Raw genomic sequence first — 16,611 nt, forward strand, 5'->3', positions numbered from 1 at the left:
CCTTAGTGTCCGACCCTAACACTAATGTCATCTTCGTCGCATTGCTCTCTGTTCGAGCTTGTTGTTGCCGCCGGAACCTCCCTTACCATGCCGACCTGTTGCATGGATCTGAAGCCTGAAGCATCCTTCCCCGTTGGTATCCTCAGTTCCTCTCTGCAATGTGACATTCTGAGATCTCCGCAAACACCGTTCTCCTCTCCAGCCCGGTACTGACGCCACTGATGATGGATCCGCCTTGGAGCTTCTGGCCGGCTTGTCTCAGCCGCAACGATCCTCTGCCTCGAAGCCTCCGCATATGACCAGGACCCTCGGCGCTCCCTCCTCGACCTGCTGTCCAAGCTTCGCCGATGCGGTTGCTCCTTTCCATAGTTAGCCGCTGCGACGCAATGGGTTGATGCTGCTCTCCCCCTTCAGCTTCTTGCATGTCCCGTTTTTCCATGTCCACCCTCTGAGGTAGGTCTTGTTCTGTTTGTATTCCTTGATTGGTAGAAATTGGAACCCCATTAATTTGATTTTGTGCCCATTGATTATGCTGAATTATTGCGAATCTAGCTTCTGTTTTGATTGTATTCCTTACAGGAGTAGGAGTATTGAATGTCCACTGGCTCCTAAGAACATTCTTCACTGCCATCGCTGCCAGTTGGTGAACTACTATGTTGCCTTTCTTTGGAGTCCAGGTAGCTCCCACAGCTGGCGCCTCTTCCAGCAGTTGCAGAATGTCTCTGAGGATTGCGTCCACTTTCGCTATAGGCGTTCTAGCCTTAACGGCTTGGACCAAAGGTAAACAATCTGTTTCAATTATTACAATTTTCTATTTGTAAATTCTTGATGATAATGAGAGCTTCTCTGTATGCCTGACTTTTGCTGCTAGTGCCGAAGTTGTGATAAATTTTGATGTTGTCCCAGTGACGATCTTACCCCGCCAGTTCCTAACAACGACTGCTGAGGCTGCCTTGCCTGTATCCCTATGGAAAGCCGCGTCAGTATTGACCTTCAGCCTATCTTGTGGCGGGGGTCTCCAGGTAATTCTCTTCCTATCACCAATCCTGCCATTACTTGAAATATGCTCTGTGCTGCTTCCCCTTGTTGTATTGTGGTATTCTGCTGCCAGATATTCTGCATTGATTATTACCTGTTCTGGATTGATGTTTGTTTGCTGGAATATGTATTGGTTCCTTGCCTTCCAAATATACCAATATACGCACCCCATATTACATAAAATTCTTTCCTGATCCCTCCCTGTCCCACTTCTTATTTTCTGAACTATATCCATTATCCATTTTCCAAACGATGTCACATTATAGGCTGTAGGTGTTATTTGAATACTCAATCCGAACCAAACTGCTCTCATCCACGGACATAAAAGTAAAGCATGTTCAACAGTTTCATTCTCATCCTGGCATATGCTACATGAAGGCTTAACTGCACATTTACGTTTATACAAGTTACTATGTACTGGTAGAATTCCTTCCATTGCTTTCCATAAGAACATTCTGATCTTTTGTGGCACTGGTAGTCTCCATATAGTCCCCCAAACCTCCTTGAAATTCTGACTTGATGAAGCTTCGTTGAATTTTGTCTCTTCTTTTGCATCTTTTTCCTCTTTCGCAGCCCGGTAGCCTGATTTCAGTGAGTACTATCCCTCGGCTCTGTATGGCCAGATCAGATTATCCTTTTTGTTAATCAGGCTGATAGGTGTTCTGGTGATCAATTTCGCTATGTTCTCCGAAAATAATTCCTTAATTCTGTTCTCATCCCAGCCCTCCCCCTGCTTTATTAGTTCGCTCACTTTTCTGATTTGGTCTTCTCCACATCTCCTCATCTTCCCTATTCCTGCCATCCAATTATCCTCCCAGATATCTATCTCCGTTCCACTCCTTATGCTCCATCTGTCCTTCCTTCTAAGGAAATTCCTTCCCTCCAACAAGCTTTTCCATATCCATGACGCATTCCTTCCTTCTCTCGCTTCCCACAGGCTACAGTTGGGATAATAAATTGCCTTTAGAGTCTTTGCCCAAATAGCTTCCTCCTCTTTTAGAAGTCTCCATACTTGTTTCGCTAGGTGCACAATGTTTTGGTACTCTAAATCTTTGAACCCCAAGTCTCCATTTGTTTTACACTTAGTCAACTTTTTCCAACTTTTCTAATGAATACTTTTTTCCTTCCCGTTGTTTTCCCACCAGAACCTCGCTATTGCAGCCTCTATTCCTTTGCAAAAGGATTTAGGGAATTTGATGACGTTCATAGCAAAAGCCGGGATCGCTTGAATTACTGCTTTTATCAAAATCTCCTTTCTGGCTTGATTTAAAAGCTTCTCTTTCCATCCTTGCATCTTGTCAAGTATTTTCTCCTTTATCCACTCCAGCGCCCTGTTCTTGGATCTTCTCCATCTCACAGGCAACCCTAAGTATCTTCCTGGATCCTCCCATGACGCCATTTCGGTTATCTCTTCTATGTTCACCCTCTTCTATATAGTTACTTGGCTTCCAAAAATAAGCCTGGATTTCTCAGTGTTGATTCTTTGCCCTGATGCTTCCGTGTATTTGTTTAAAATTTGAATGAGTTGAAACATCTCCTCCTCTTCCGCACTTGCAAAAATTATGCAATCATCAGCGAATAACAAATGAGTAATGACCGGTGCTGATGGGGCTAATCTTATTCCAGAAATCAGCTTATCCCTCATCGCCTTTTCCATAAGAATAGTGAAGCTTTCAGTTGCCAAGATAAAGAGGTAGGGTGATAAGGGGTCTCCCTGTCTAAGACCTCTTTGAGGGGTGATCCTATTAGATAGCTTCCCATTTATTTTAAATCTGTAAGTGGCACTTTTTACACAGCTCATAACCAACCTCACCCATTCATTACTAAATCCAAATCCTTCCATGACCCTTTGCAGAAATTTCCATTCCAATCTGTCATAGGCCTTATTCATGTCCAATTTCATGGCTAGGTCCTTACTTCCCGAGTTTCCTTTTCTATTTAACAAATGGAAAGTTTCCTGCACAATAATTATATTGTCTTATATGAGTCTTCCTTTGACAAAGGCACTCTGAACTAGAGAAATGATTTGATCAAGCACTTTTCTTGGCCTCCCCACCAAGACCCTAGTTACAATCTTATATGCAAAATTGCAGCAACTTATTGGTCTGAGCTGATTAAGGCTTTCCGGTTGACTAACTTTGGGTACCAAAACAACAGTAGTTTCCCCTAAATCCCCAGGTATGAATCCTTCTTCGAAAGTTTGCTTCACTACTCCACAAACTTCTTTACTTAGGATCTCCCAGTGTTGTTGAAAAAATAGCCCATTTAAACCATCTGGCCCCGGAGCTTTCAACCCTCCCATACTGAACACTGCCTCCCTTATTTCCTCATCATTAATTTTTGCCATCAGTTCCTCATTCATCTCTCTGGTAACTCTCCTTGGTATGTCTCTTACGCACTCTTCCAGATTTCTGTCCCCTTCGGAGGTGAACAACTTAGTGTAGTACCTTTCCACTAACCTCATTATATTTTTCTCTCCTTGTATCCGCTGACCTGTTTCATCTCTCACTTTGTCGATTCTATTCCTAATTCTTCTCTGAATGGTTGTTGCATGAAAGAATGCTGTGTTTTTGTCCCCCCCATTTTAGCCATTTCAGCTTTGATATTTGCCCCCAATATTTCTCCTATTGTTTCCAAAGTTCTGATATTTGGTTCTTCAATTCCTTATCTCTTCCTTGATCTCTTTCCGTCAAATCGGCCTCTTGGATGTGATGTAACTCTGATTTCTTTCTTTCTAATTCTTTATCTGCTCTCTTAAACTTCCGTCTGCTCTATTCCCTCAGCTTCCTAATGCATCTGTTTCTCTTCCTTATGAATTTGCCCCAACAATTTCTGTTTCCCTCATCCTGTTGCCAACCCTTCTTGATCACCTATTTGCACTCCTCATGCTCAGCCAAGTACGCTTCAAACCTGAATTCTTTTTTTATCCTACATCTCGGTTGAGTTTCGAATATAAGCGCATAATGATCCGAGCTTATAGCCGAAGCTACTTTTAGACTAACGTTCTGGTATATCTACAACCATTTTCAATTCACTAACACCCTATCTAGTCTTTCCCTGGTTATGAAATTGTTTCTAGAATTACTGAACCAGGTGTATTTACTTTCCTTAAGGTCAACATCCATCAAACCATTATCATCTACAAACCTTCTAAACGTTTCTAAGCAGATTTTTGGTTGTGGAAGAATACCTACATTTTCTTCTTGACTTAATATGTCGTTGAAGTCCCCCAAATAAGCTTGAGGTTCCTCCTTGCTTATGTTACTTACCGTAAGCTCCTGTCATAATTTTTTCCGCTTTTGAAAAACAGGATTTCCATACACAAAAATACCCTGCCAATTCAGATCATTATTAATGTTAATATTAGCTTTAATATAGTTATCACACCATTCACAAACATTAATATTCACATTAGATTTCTATAGGAGACATAGTCCACCGGACAAGCCCCGGGGTTCTATGCAAAACATGTTATCAGACTTCAACTTCCTATTAATCCTATTCATTCCGTCCCTACTTGCCCTAGTTTCCATTAGAAATACTATATGTGGCTTTACTTTTTTACATAGATTGTATAACTCAGAGATTGTCGGGACAGCCGATATTTTCCGACAATTCCAGCTTATAATACTCATGGCTGAGATTGAGGCATGTTAAGGCCTGCCTCCTCAGCCATTTGTCCTTCCTTGAGAAATTCAGAGTCATGTGTTGCTAGTTGATACTCCCCTGAGTCCCGAGAAGTATTGCTGCTCCTCAGTTTCTTGGCCTCCTTATCCTCATACTCCTCCCTCCATTCCGTGTCTGTTAGCAAAGGCACTTGTAAGAGTTCTTTTTTCCTTTTTAAATTCAGTTTTATTTCCAGCTTCTTAGCTAGATGTGTTTCCCAATCTGCCTGTGCTTCCGTTTCTTCCTCTTGATCTTCATCACTTGCTAACTCAACATAGTAGTCGCTCTCCCCCAAGTGAGCATGTTGATCCTCATAATCATAATCCCTCTTCTGCCTTTCCTTTGAAGGTTTCTTTTGTTTGTCCTCTTCCCTTTCACCCTTCAGTAAGGCTAGATTTTCATTCCCTCTCATTCTGCCATCACAAATTTGTTTACCCTTGTGTCTTGCTAACATCAGCCTTTTTAATTTCTGGCCTATGGTCTCTTTTCCTGCTTCGTTCTCCAGGCCCAACCTCCCCTTCGCAATGCTGTAGCTATTCACTTCCCATTCCTCTATTATGTGTTGTTTCATCCCATTTCTTTCCACATTTTCTATATGTAAAATATTTGTCCCTGTATTAGCCCCATTTTCCTTTGTTGGGCCCTTCCTTCCTGACCTCTGCACCCCAATCATATTTCCTCCCTTCTGGACCTTATTGTTATTGGTCCATTCATTTTTCCTCTCCCTTATCTCCTCAATGAGGCTTTTAAATTTATAGGTAGCTTCTAGGGTAGTATGCGTATTCCTAATTCCCTGAAAATAAGAGATTTTTTATACTTTCTCTACCTGCTCTTCTGCCTCAGCCATCTCTTCCTCTCTCTCAATTTAATTTTTCCAGACACTCTCCTCCCTGATTTTCTGCTGAAGCGCCTGTTCCTCCGTTATCCTGCTCTCCTCCGATTTTTGTTTCTCTCCACTCTCCCTTTCCCGGTTCTGTTGCTCACGCGCCCACTCATCTCCCTCCTCACTCCAACGTTGTTGTTTTGAGCTTTCTCCCCCCGTCGTTGACCCTGGTCGTCCATAACCTGCTCACAGGCCTGGCGCATACTTTTCTTGGTAGGATCCCAGCTTGTCATTGCTGTTGGGTTCTTACAAGTCTTCTTTTCATGCCCTAAAATTTCACAATTGAAACAGTAGCTATTCGGCAACCTTTCATACCTGAAGATGACCCACAGAGGAGGCAGCTCCTCCCTGTCTAACCAGAAGCCTGTAGGTAGCGCCTTGGTGTTGTCAATGCTGACCCTGATTCTCAGATATGATCTCCTCAGAATGCCATCCATTTTTGGGTCTTCCGCCTCGGCTAATACTCCCAACATTTCTCCTATGCGCGCGCCTGTCTCTTTATCCATGAAGTCGAGCGGGATGCCATGTATTTGAATCCAAAATTCTATGAAGTCATGATTTACCTCGAACACTAATTCTCCCTCCCTCCATAGTCTAAGATTGACCATATTTCCTCTAATATTCCATGGCCCGTTCTGCATGATCTGTAGTTCTTTCTTTCTGTCTTTGAAACTGAACACCATCTTCTTCGAACCAATATCAATAACTGTAACCCCTTGTGGGTTTCCCCACATTCCCAGCAAGGCATTCTTGCATGCTTTGAAGCTTATCTCTTTGTCACTTATTATCTTGCCTACTATATTTAGGCAATCTTTCTTGTATCCTAGCTCTCCTGGTTTATTCAGCTTGATTACTCTTCCTTCTATGCTGCTCATGCTGTATGTTGCTCAATATATTTTGTTGTGTTTTACAGATCTTTCAGCTGTTTAAACGCTCAGGCTGATAAAGTTTGGGGATGGTTAGAGGTATGTTGTAGATATTGAGGTTGAATAGAACTCTCTTTTGGAGAAGAACCCGAAGTTCTTGAACGATTCTCCTATTGAGAGAGGAAAGCTCCCAAGTGCAGAGCTCCACTTTTAAGTGTACCTATGTTTTTGTTTAGTTTAATAGCTTGTTATATGTACCAAAAATGTTAACATCCTCTAGTTTATTGTTTAGCCCATCTCAATGTGCTTTGTGTAGGTTACAAACGAAATTAACCTTCAGCGTGTTGACAAAACCGTAACCTTAATGGGCCACTTGATAAGCCGTATTACTTAGGGTTCTTAGAAATGGTAGGTTTATTACAAAAAGGATTTGCTATCCTCTGTTTTAAGAATATTGATTAAACATACTATAATTTTTTTTTATGTTATTTATTACAAAAATAATTTTTTTTACGTTTTCAATTTTCAATGCATTGAATATATCAAAAATGTTAAAATATTTTTTTTTTTGTGATATATTGAACCAATATTCTTAGAGTACAAGATAGTAACACTCCTATAAAAATTATTAATTTTAATATAATAATAACATAAAATATTTTATATAATTATTTAATTAAATTTATGTATTTATTATAAGTAATAAATTTTAAAATTTAATTATTTTATTATAATAACATATGATTAAATATTTGTGTAAACTATTCTAGTTGCATGAAAATTAAATTCAATTATTATGGCAAATGTTAATAGAATTTAATTTTGATGCATTGTTAGGGTAAAGTAGTTTTACATGTACATTTATTACGTAACGCCACATTAGCAAAAATAACTATTTTTTATATTAATCGTGTGAGTAGTCATTAAAAAAATAGATGTAATTATATGACTATGTAAAATATTTTATACTATCAATACATCAAAATTAAACTCATATTAATATGTTTCGAAAAAAAATAAAGGGTACAATATTTTTTGAGTTTTAAAATTTAAATCTTAAATAAAAAATTTTGAATTTTAAACTCTAAATTCTATATACTAAATTTTAATCAAAAATACTATTTGTATACCAAAATCAACTACAAAAATCAGCTACTAATATATTTGTGTATAAATAGTTTAAATATATATGTGATTTAATTTATTTTCAATGTATATTTATATTCTAATATATATTTTATACTGATAACTAATTTTAATATATACATAATATAATCAAAATTTTAAATTCTAAATCTCAAACTCTAGATCTAAATTATTGATATAAAATTAAATTTATTTAAGGATGAACCAATTAATTGTTCTCAAAAATTTTATTATTCTATCTCAAATAGTATTCCCTCCTATAAAATTAAAGATGCATCATCACACATTTTAGCCAACATCCAACTTAATATTGACAATAACCAATAAAACATATTTAAATATCTTGATTACCCTAAAACATATTTAAATATTTGGCTTTATTGTTTTCTTTTATTTATATGTTTGTTCAGATGCTCCCCAACTTGTTGTGTTGAGTTTTTTCGTTAAAATTTTTTTCAATAAGAACTAGTATTTAAGTATAGTTTTCAAGGTGCTTAAAAAAAATTGATTTCTTTTATGGAAAGCTTGCATTAGAACGTTTGTTAATAAAATCCTTAAGAGTTATGTTACGTGTACACCAAAATCAATTATCAAAATTAGTCACTAATATAAAATATATACTGAAATATAAATACATAAATACATTGGTGATTAATTTTGGTGTACAAATAACATTTTTCAAATCTTAAATATAATATCGAGTTTCATTTAAGAGAGTTGATGGACATTATTCCAAATATTTGATTTTAAAATGGTAGGGAAGAATCAAATCTCAAAAGAAATAAGGAACAAGCACAAATAAAATCCATCAAACAAAGAGGAACAAACACAAATGATAGAGTATCGATGCTTCTATATTAGTCTCTTCTTTATTCATGAACATCCCACGTTGAGTTTCATATATAATTCAAATTATTTTATCGATATACTGTGGCACCATCATTATCACTTTCGTAAGAAATTCACATTTTTTATTTTTCCAAAGCAGCGTCGAATTCAGAATAAAGATAAAGAATATAGTACATATACTATATGAAATTTCTATATTGTCACATCACACTCTTTTTTCAGAGACTTTAGGACTCGGTGGTGGTGGAAAGTTTCCAAAAGGGTGGTGCCATTGCCACATAAGAAGCATAGAAACGTCTCTGGCTTTTGACACGTAGATCATCCATGCTTGCATGCAAAATTCAAGACATACAAGTGTACATCTAAAACACCAATAAGGACTTGGCAGAATTATATGTTAAGAGTAATTAGTGTATGTCATGTACGTAATCATATTTATTAGCAGAACATTAATATACCTATTTTTTATTTTTTTTTGTGCTGTTCAATCTGGTCAACTTGACTCATTCCAAGAGTCTATGAAGTGGAGGCACATTGATGAGTGTTTTTGGGTGGTTGGTTATGTTTACACAATTTGGTGGCTTCTATGTGGCTGCACTAGGTGGTTTTCATGGACAAGAGTCACCAGCAGGAGTGAGGCTAAGGAGTGAAGGAGTGACTGAGTTGCTGAATGCTATGGGCGGAATTCAAATTTTCGACACTTATTTAAATGAACGAAATAGACGAGTGAGCTGACCACTTAACGAACCTAAGTTATTGATTGACGTATACACTTATAAATAGAGCTTATCCATAAAATTTTCAACTTCATTTTGTCTCCAATTAAACATACCCTTACAGTTATTAGTTATAGTGTTTTTGGCAATTTGAGATGGCCTAATTTTAATTCTAGTTGAAGTAGTGACTTGTGAGTTGTCCATTGTTGGTGTCATAATAGTACTGTCAATCGATTCAATTCCATATACTATAATAAGCAATTCCTTCTTTTGTGCTGTGGAATTCAGGCCTCTGTGCTATTTAGAACATCTTTCTCTGCATAATGAAACTGGAATGGATCCACCAGGCATTAGAGTGAGGGCAGTACCTGGGCTTGTTGCTGCAGATAACTTTGTTCCTGCTTATTCCTTTTGGTCTCTTAATTCAAAATTTGGCAAAAATTGGATATGAAGGGAAGAACTTGCACATGGCTTCCTATGACTGGACACTTTCTTTCCAAAATACTGAGGTTCAATTATTATTTCAAGAGTGTTTTCTATTTGAAACTGACAAATTTTTCTCGTTATAATTTCTGGAGAAGTATACTTTGAACTAATATGATTTAAGTTGGACAATGCAGATTAGAGACCAGTCACTAAGTAGATTCAAGAGTAAAATTGAAGCTTTTGTTTTAAACAAATGGCTATAAGAAAGTGGTACTGGTGCCTCAATCTATGGGGGCAACTTACTTATAACAGAAGTGATATGAGAAGCAATTTATAAGCAACAATACTTATAACAGAAGTGATCATATGCAAAAGAAGCCTATCAAGTACCAAAGGATAATCTCTTTTGGCAAGACATTTGATCAAATTAAGGTTGTACATTTATATCTTGTTTTATAAGGCATTTGATCATTGAGATTCTGTTTACATGTTTTAGAACAATAATGTTTTCGAGCATCAACAGGAAATTGCATGTGATGATGTATGGACTGAATATGATGAGATGAGCAGAGAAAGCACCCAAAAAGTTGCTACAGAAAAGGTTTACACAGCAAGAACTGTTATTGATCTGCTTAATTTTGCAGCACCAAAAACGATGAAGCGTGCTAAGGCTCACTTCTCTCATGGAATTGCAGAGAACTTAGATGATCCAAAATATGCTCATTACAGATACTGGTCCAATCCACTTGAAACCAAGTAAGGATAGGAAGTTATGAGATATTCATAATTTTATACTACCAAGTACCAAGTTATTATGGGAAATGTTGCATTGGTTGAAGATGTTTTGAGAGTTGCTGCCGGAGCCACTGGTGAAGATATTGGTGATGATAGGATATTCTCAGATATCATGAGAATGTCTGAGAGGATAAATCTCAGCTTATAAATAATTTTTATCTGTTTTATGCTTTGATTTTCTTGCATGAAATGTTATCCAACTCAGTAGTTAACTTGTAAATAATCTGTAGATAGGTGTAGAAGGTGTTTTGCAAATGTTAATGCGAAACAACCATGGGACTTATGTCTAAAATAAGTCACCAAAATCAGTCACTAATATAAAATATATGTTTTTTTTTTTTATCAAATATATGAGACTCGAATCTGTAATCTTTTAATTGAGTATGGAAAGACTATACCATTTGAACTATTACTCGTTGATATAAAATACATGTTTAAATATAAATATATATTAAAAATAAATTAAATTATACATATATTTATATACAAATATACAAATATATTGATAACTGATTTTAGTATTTTTGAATGGATGAACTAGCAATGTCACGAAGAATAATATAGATTTGTTGGTGGAATTTGATACAATCTTCTGTAGATATCTGCCACGAAGAAATTAAAAAGGTGGTTGCATGTTCATGGTTGTTTACTTGTTTTCAAAGAGGTCATCACCTCTTAATTATACTATATACTATTCCATTAAAATAGTTAACTGCGGTGCATACATATTCCGGTGACACTGTTTATATGGATAACTATAAATATATCTAATCAACATAGTTAAAACTTAAAAGTTGAACAATTACATACCCTTTTTATTTGTACTTGCAGATATTAAATCAAGCAAGGAAAAATGGTGAATTATGATGGATAGAAAAATGTTAAGGGTGAAAAGTTTTCTCTAGCACCATTATGTAACGGAAAAGTCTAGGAGCTAGTAAATTTTGTGATTTTTAACTATCAATTAATTATTAATAATATTTTTAATGATGTGAGATTGTATCTAATATTATAAAATTATTCAATTTTTTTTAATGATTAAATGATGGTCAGAATTTAACAAAAGTGCTGGCCCTGCACTCGTCTTATGTAACACCTCAATTATGAATGTATGACAAAAGCCCATGCGAATCACTTTGTGCTTCAAATTATGTGGCCGAAATGCTTGTGGGGCCTCTTGGGAAAACAGGTGTCACAGGATCAGAAATCGTTTCGACCACAACAACATACTTTATTAGGAAAAGATAGATATAATGATTACCAATAAAACAAGTTTGAAAATAGTTCCTGACTTCCTGCAAACACATTATTAAACCAAACCTATATGGTGAAATATAGGGTACAGATCTAAATTTATAGATGTGTTTACGTGGCAAAATTTATACTACACATCTTAAAGCCACACTTTTCATTTAAAACCGTAACTTTTCATAAAGAAAAGCGTCACCTAATGGAAAAAAGTAAATTAGAAGATTTAAGAGAAGAAATAATTAAGTTATCAAAATTAATAGATCAAAAATTAATGATTTTAACTAATGTTAACTGTAATGACACCGAATTCTTAAAATCAATACAAAATGATTTTTCTTAAAATCTTTATTTTACTATAAGTTTTATTGAAGGACTCCAAAAACCTGAAAAAACTTATTTCTCACACGAAATTTCTAAAAAATGTTACCATGGAAATGATTCACCACATCTTTATCATACATTTAACCCACAATTAAATTCTATAGTAGACATGCTTGAAGAAATATTAGTATCCATAAAATTTCAAAGAAATAAGGAAAAAGAATATTCCAAAGAAGAAAATTTCCAAAATATAATCAACATAACAGATTTAAAAGTAAAACCACCACTAAAATTATGAATATTGAAGAAAAATTAGAAGAAGTTACAATACTTTTTAAACAATTAAAAATGACTCAAGAAAATAATGTTATGGAACAGGGATTTCAAATAGAAGAAGAATTAGTAAATTCTGAAAATATAGAAAATGAAGAACACATCCTAGATTACTCAAGTGACGAAGAACCAGCAATTCCAATACAAGTAAAAAATGAAGCTGGAACATCTAAAGATAATCAATCTCAATTTAAATGGGAAACAGGTTTTGATAATTATGCCTTTAAAAAAGGGTTTATAAATAAAGATTCAAAATATACAAAAATACCATCAAAATACATCCCTAAAATCCAGGAAATGGAAGGAGATAGAATGCTCGATTTAGATTGTAAAAAGAATGAAAAAGAAAATTTCGAAAACTGGTTGAATTCCTTCTTATTAGAAGCCTTTACTAATCCAAAACTTAGTGAATTGTCTGGAAGAGACATTTGGAATTACATAGGGTTTCATACTAAAGGAACTATAAGAGATTATATGACATCAATAGAAAATCAAGTAATAGAAGAATTAGAAACAAAAACATCAGCTTATGATAAGATATTGTATATAATGATGATTCTATATAAAGAATTTTTTGGAAAAAATATTATAGATCATAGACAAGAAGTCTATAATAAAGAATATCAAGAAGCGAAAAACCATTTAGCTAATATTCAGATATATGATTTATGTAATGTGGAGTCTTATATATATGAATATAGAATACATTATTACAAATTAAAAGAAGAAGATAAAAATCATTATCTTAGTATGTATATAACAAAACTTCCATATCCTGCTAATGAATTTATAATGGGAAGATTTATAAGAGAAATAAATAGAGGGACAATTGAAAATAATTTTGGTGGAGCAACCTCTGCAATAAGAGAGGAAATAAAAGAACGTTGTATGCAAGAAGCAACTCAAAAAAGATTTACAAATATAATTAAAATTTGCTGTCAGGATAATGAGGAGATACCTCAAAAATATGGTCTTAATAAAAATTTTCAAAAAAAAAAGAAAATATCAATTTAGAAAAAGAAAATACTATCCAAACTGGAGAAAAAAGAGATATTTTAGAAAGGAAAATAACAATAAAAACAAAAGACAAAGAAATAACTATTGCCCGAATAAAAAAGAAAATTGTAAATGTTGGTATTACCAAGAAGAAGGACACTATGCAAATGAATGCCCGAAAAAGAAGGATAAAAAGGATCTTACTAAACAAATAGAAATTGCTAAATCTTGTTTCATGGAACCATTAGAAGAATCTGATGATAACTTAGACTATATTTTTGAATATGTCTCAGAAACAGACTCAGAGACTGAGTAATAATGCTACATTTATTACTATAAAAATAACAGAAAAATTTATAAATGCTTTCATAGATTTTGGAGCAACACAATGCTTTGCTAGTTCAAATATAAAACTTGATTGGAAAAAATTAAAGAAACCATTAAGAGTTAGAATAGCTAACAAATCAATACATAAAATTGACCAAAAAGCAGAAATGGTTGAAATTTTTATTCAAAATTATAGGTTCATTGTTCCATCTATATATATGTTAGACTCTGGAATGGATTTTATCATAAGGAAATAACTTTTTAAAGCTATATCATCCATTCATTCAAGAATTAACATATATAGTTTTAAAAGCTCCACACGATTCTTCAATAAATCAAAAATCAAAACGTATAAAAATACCGACTACTACTATAGATAAAATCTTAAAATTTAAAATATTCTCTATTTTAAAAACATGTTATTTAAATCTATACTTTCAGATAAATATCCCAAAAAATAATCTTGAAATAAAGATAGAAGAACTCTTGGATGAAATATGTGCTGAAAATCCTTTAGATATTAAAAATACAAATAACGAATTAGTAAGTATTAAATTAAAAGATCCTACAAAAGAGATAAATGTTCCAAATAAAATTCCTTATTCCGCAAGAGATAGAGAAGAGTTTTCATTAGAATGTAGAGATCTTTTGGAAAAAGGAATTATAAGATTAAGTAAAAGTCCTCATGCGGCTCCAGCCTTTTATGTCGAAAACAATAATGAAATTAAAAGGGAAAAACGAAGAATGGTTATTAACTATAAGAAGATGAATGAAGCAACTATTGGTGATGCTCATAAGCTTCCAAGAAAAGATTCTATTTTAGAAAAAATCAAAGGAGCAACTTGGTTTTCATCTCTTGATGCAAAATCAGGATATTGGCAACTTCGTTTAGACGAAGAAACAAAGAAATTAACTGCTTTTACTTGCCCAACAAAAGAATCAACAAGTGTGTTGCTCTATGAATGGAATGTATTATCATTCGGATTAAAACAAGTCCCAGGTATTTATCAAAGATTTATGGAAGAAAATCTAAAAGAGTTAAATGAATTTGTTTTAGTGTACATTGATGATATACTAATTTTTACAAAACAGGATAAAGAAGATCATCTTCAAAAATTATTAATAGTTTTAGAAAGATGTAAAGAAAAAGGATTAGTTCTTAGCAAAAAGAAAGCAAGAATAGCAAAACAAGAAATAGAGTTTCTTGGGTTAATTCTATCCACTCAAGGAAAGCTAAAACTACAGCCAAATGTCCTAGAAAAGGTAAATTTATTTCCTAGTAAAATAGAAGATAGAAAACAATTACAAAGATTTTTAGGGTGTATAAATTATATTTCTGATCAAGGATTTTTAAAGAATATAACAGAATACACTAAAAGCTTATTTCCAAAAATAAGTACTAAAAAAGAATGGAAATGGGACGAAAAAGACAGTATGCAAATTCAAAAGATTAAAAAATTATGTGAAAAACTTTCAGAACTTTATATTCCAGAAGAAAATGACTACTTAATAGTAGAAACAGATACAGATGCTTCAGACATAACCTGGTCAAGATGTCTAAAAGTTAAGAAAGTTATAAAAAGTTTACAACAAGAAAAAGAATCACTAGATTCTAAATATTCCCCAAAGGAATTACTTTACAGGTATATTTCAGGGACTTTTACTCCAACAGAACAAAGATATACCACTCATGAAAAGGAAACTCTAGCAGCAATTAAATCTCTTAAGAAATGGAAAATTGATTTACTACCCAGAGAATTTACATTAACGACAGATTCAAGTTACTTAACAGGTTTTCTACGATATAATTTAAAAGTTGATTATAATCATGGACGATTGGTAAGATGGCAATTATTTTTGTTACAATATCCAATAAAAATTGAATATATTAAGGGTGACAAAAATGTTATTGCAGATACATTAACAAGAGAATGGAGTTCGTCTACAACGCATTAGATCAAGAAATTCAAAAATATGAGCAAGAACTCGAAAAATGCAAGCATTGTCAGCAAATAAGGACACAGATCCAATCCCTCAAGAAGGCCATTGAAGCAATGAAATCAACACAACAAGCAACACCATCAGAGTTCAGCCAGCCAAGCGTGGTGGACAAATTAGGTGAAGAAAAAATTTCGGAAAATAAAACAATTGCTGAAATTATTTAAAAATCCACCCAAGATAAAAAATATTATGTAATTTATAATGGCCCCATGAAAGGAGTATATGATGCCTGGGAAAAAGCAGCACCATTCACACATCAATCAAGGATAATTCATAAAGGAGGGTTTCTAACACTGGAAGAAGCAAAGGAATCATTCAGGGAATATGAAGCTCTTCATCCAGAACAAACCTTAAAAAGAGCAGATAAAGCTCCAATTCAAACCCAGAGAACAGGGATAATAAGAAACATCCCTACAAGGACTGAAATAAAGGAAAAGAAAAGGGTCTGCAGATCAAATCTCAGAGAAACCCTTAACATAGTCCTGAATTGGACTGAAGAAAAAAGGGCAATTTTGGGATATTATCCTATTGCCAAAGAATAGCTAACAAAGTTGGTTATATTTCCAGATGCTTCCCCATCTGACACCTATCAATTTTTCCAATATGGATTAATTGATACAATTTTAATTTTTAATGATCTAAAAATTATTAGTGAGTTTCCTGCAGGATTCATTGATGCAGTAAAGAGATTTAAAAATATGATTGACAATGTAAATCCAAGGGATATATCCCTAAAATTTATAAACAGTCAACCTATTTTTAATAAAGAAGAAGAATGCTTGGTTCCAACACACCAAGTAATATTCATGTCCGTCTTCCCAGGAAATTTTCAACCAATTGATCAGATTTAAGACTTAACAATTTACAGTCATGAAGGAAGGCTAGCCAGCACATTAGCAAGGGTCTTTGAAAGAACTCAAAAAATAACGAAGGAATCTCACACAAGGATTAATTATAAAAGTAGAAATACTTTGCTTGTGTCCAGCAAAAGAAATGA

At 34.0% G+C, this 16,611-nt stretch overlaps 1 protein-coding gene and 1 pseudogene across 2 annotated transcripts; both read left to right on the plus strand.

The window, feature by feature from the left end:
* Positions 1–394: 394 nt before the first annotated feature.
* On the plus strand, positions 395–6,530 carry LOC110269878 (uncharacterized). The gene is made up of 4 exons (XM_021117740.2): positions 395–453; positions 580–780; positions 872–1,022; positions 6,501–6,530. Exons 1-4 carry the CDS (start codon positions 395–397, stop codon positions 6,528–6,530), a joined length of 441 nt encoding a protein of 146 aa, XP_020973399.1.
* Positions 6,531–8,985: 2,455 nt separating this feature from the next.
* On the plus strand, positions 8,986–10,688 carry LOC107632382 (putative phospholipid:diacylglycerol acyltransferase 2; annotated as a pseudogene). Its single transcript, XR_015907597.1, has 5 exons — positions 8,986–9,127; positions 9,341–9,673; positions 9,785–9,884; positions 10,087–10,346; positions 10,392–10,688. The product of XR_015907597.1 is annotated as a putative phospholipid:diacylglycerol acyltransferase 2 (transcript).
* Positions 10,689–16,611: the final 5,923 nt, after the last annotated feature.

This window comes from Arachis ipaensis, chromosome B3 (genome assembly GCF_059453495.1).
Source record: "Arachis ipaensis isolate K30076 ecotype BB chromosome B3, ASM5945349v1, whole genome shotgun sequence".
NCBI classification, from domain to species: Eukaryota; Viridiplantae; Streptophyta; class Magnoliopsida; order Fabales; family Fabaceae; genus Arachis; species Arachis ipaensis.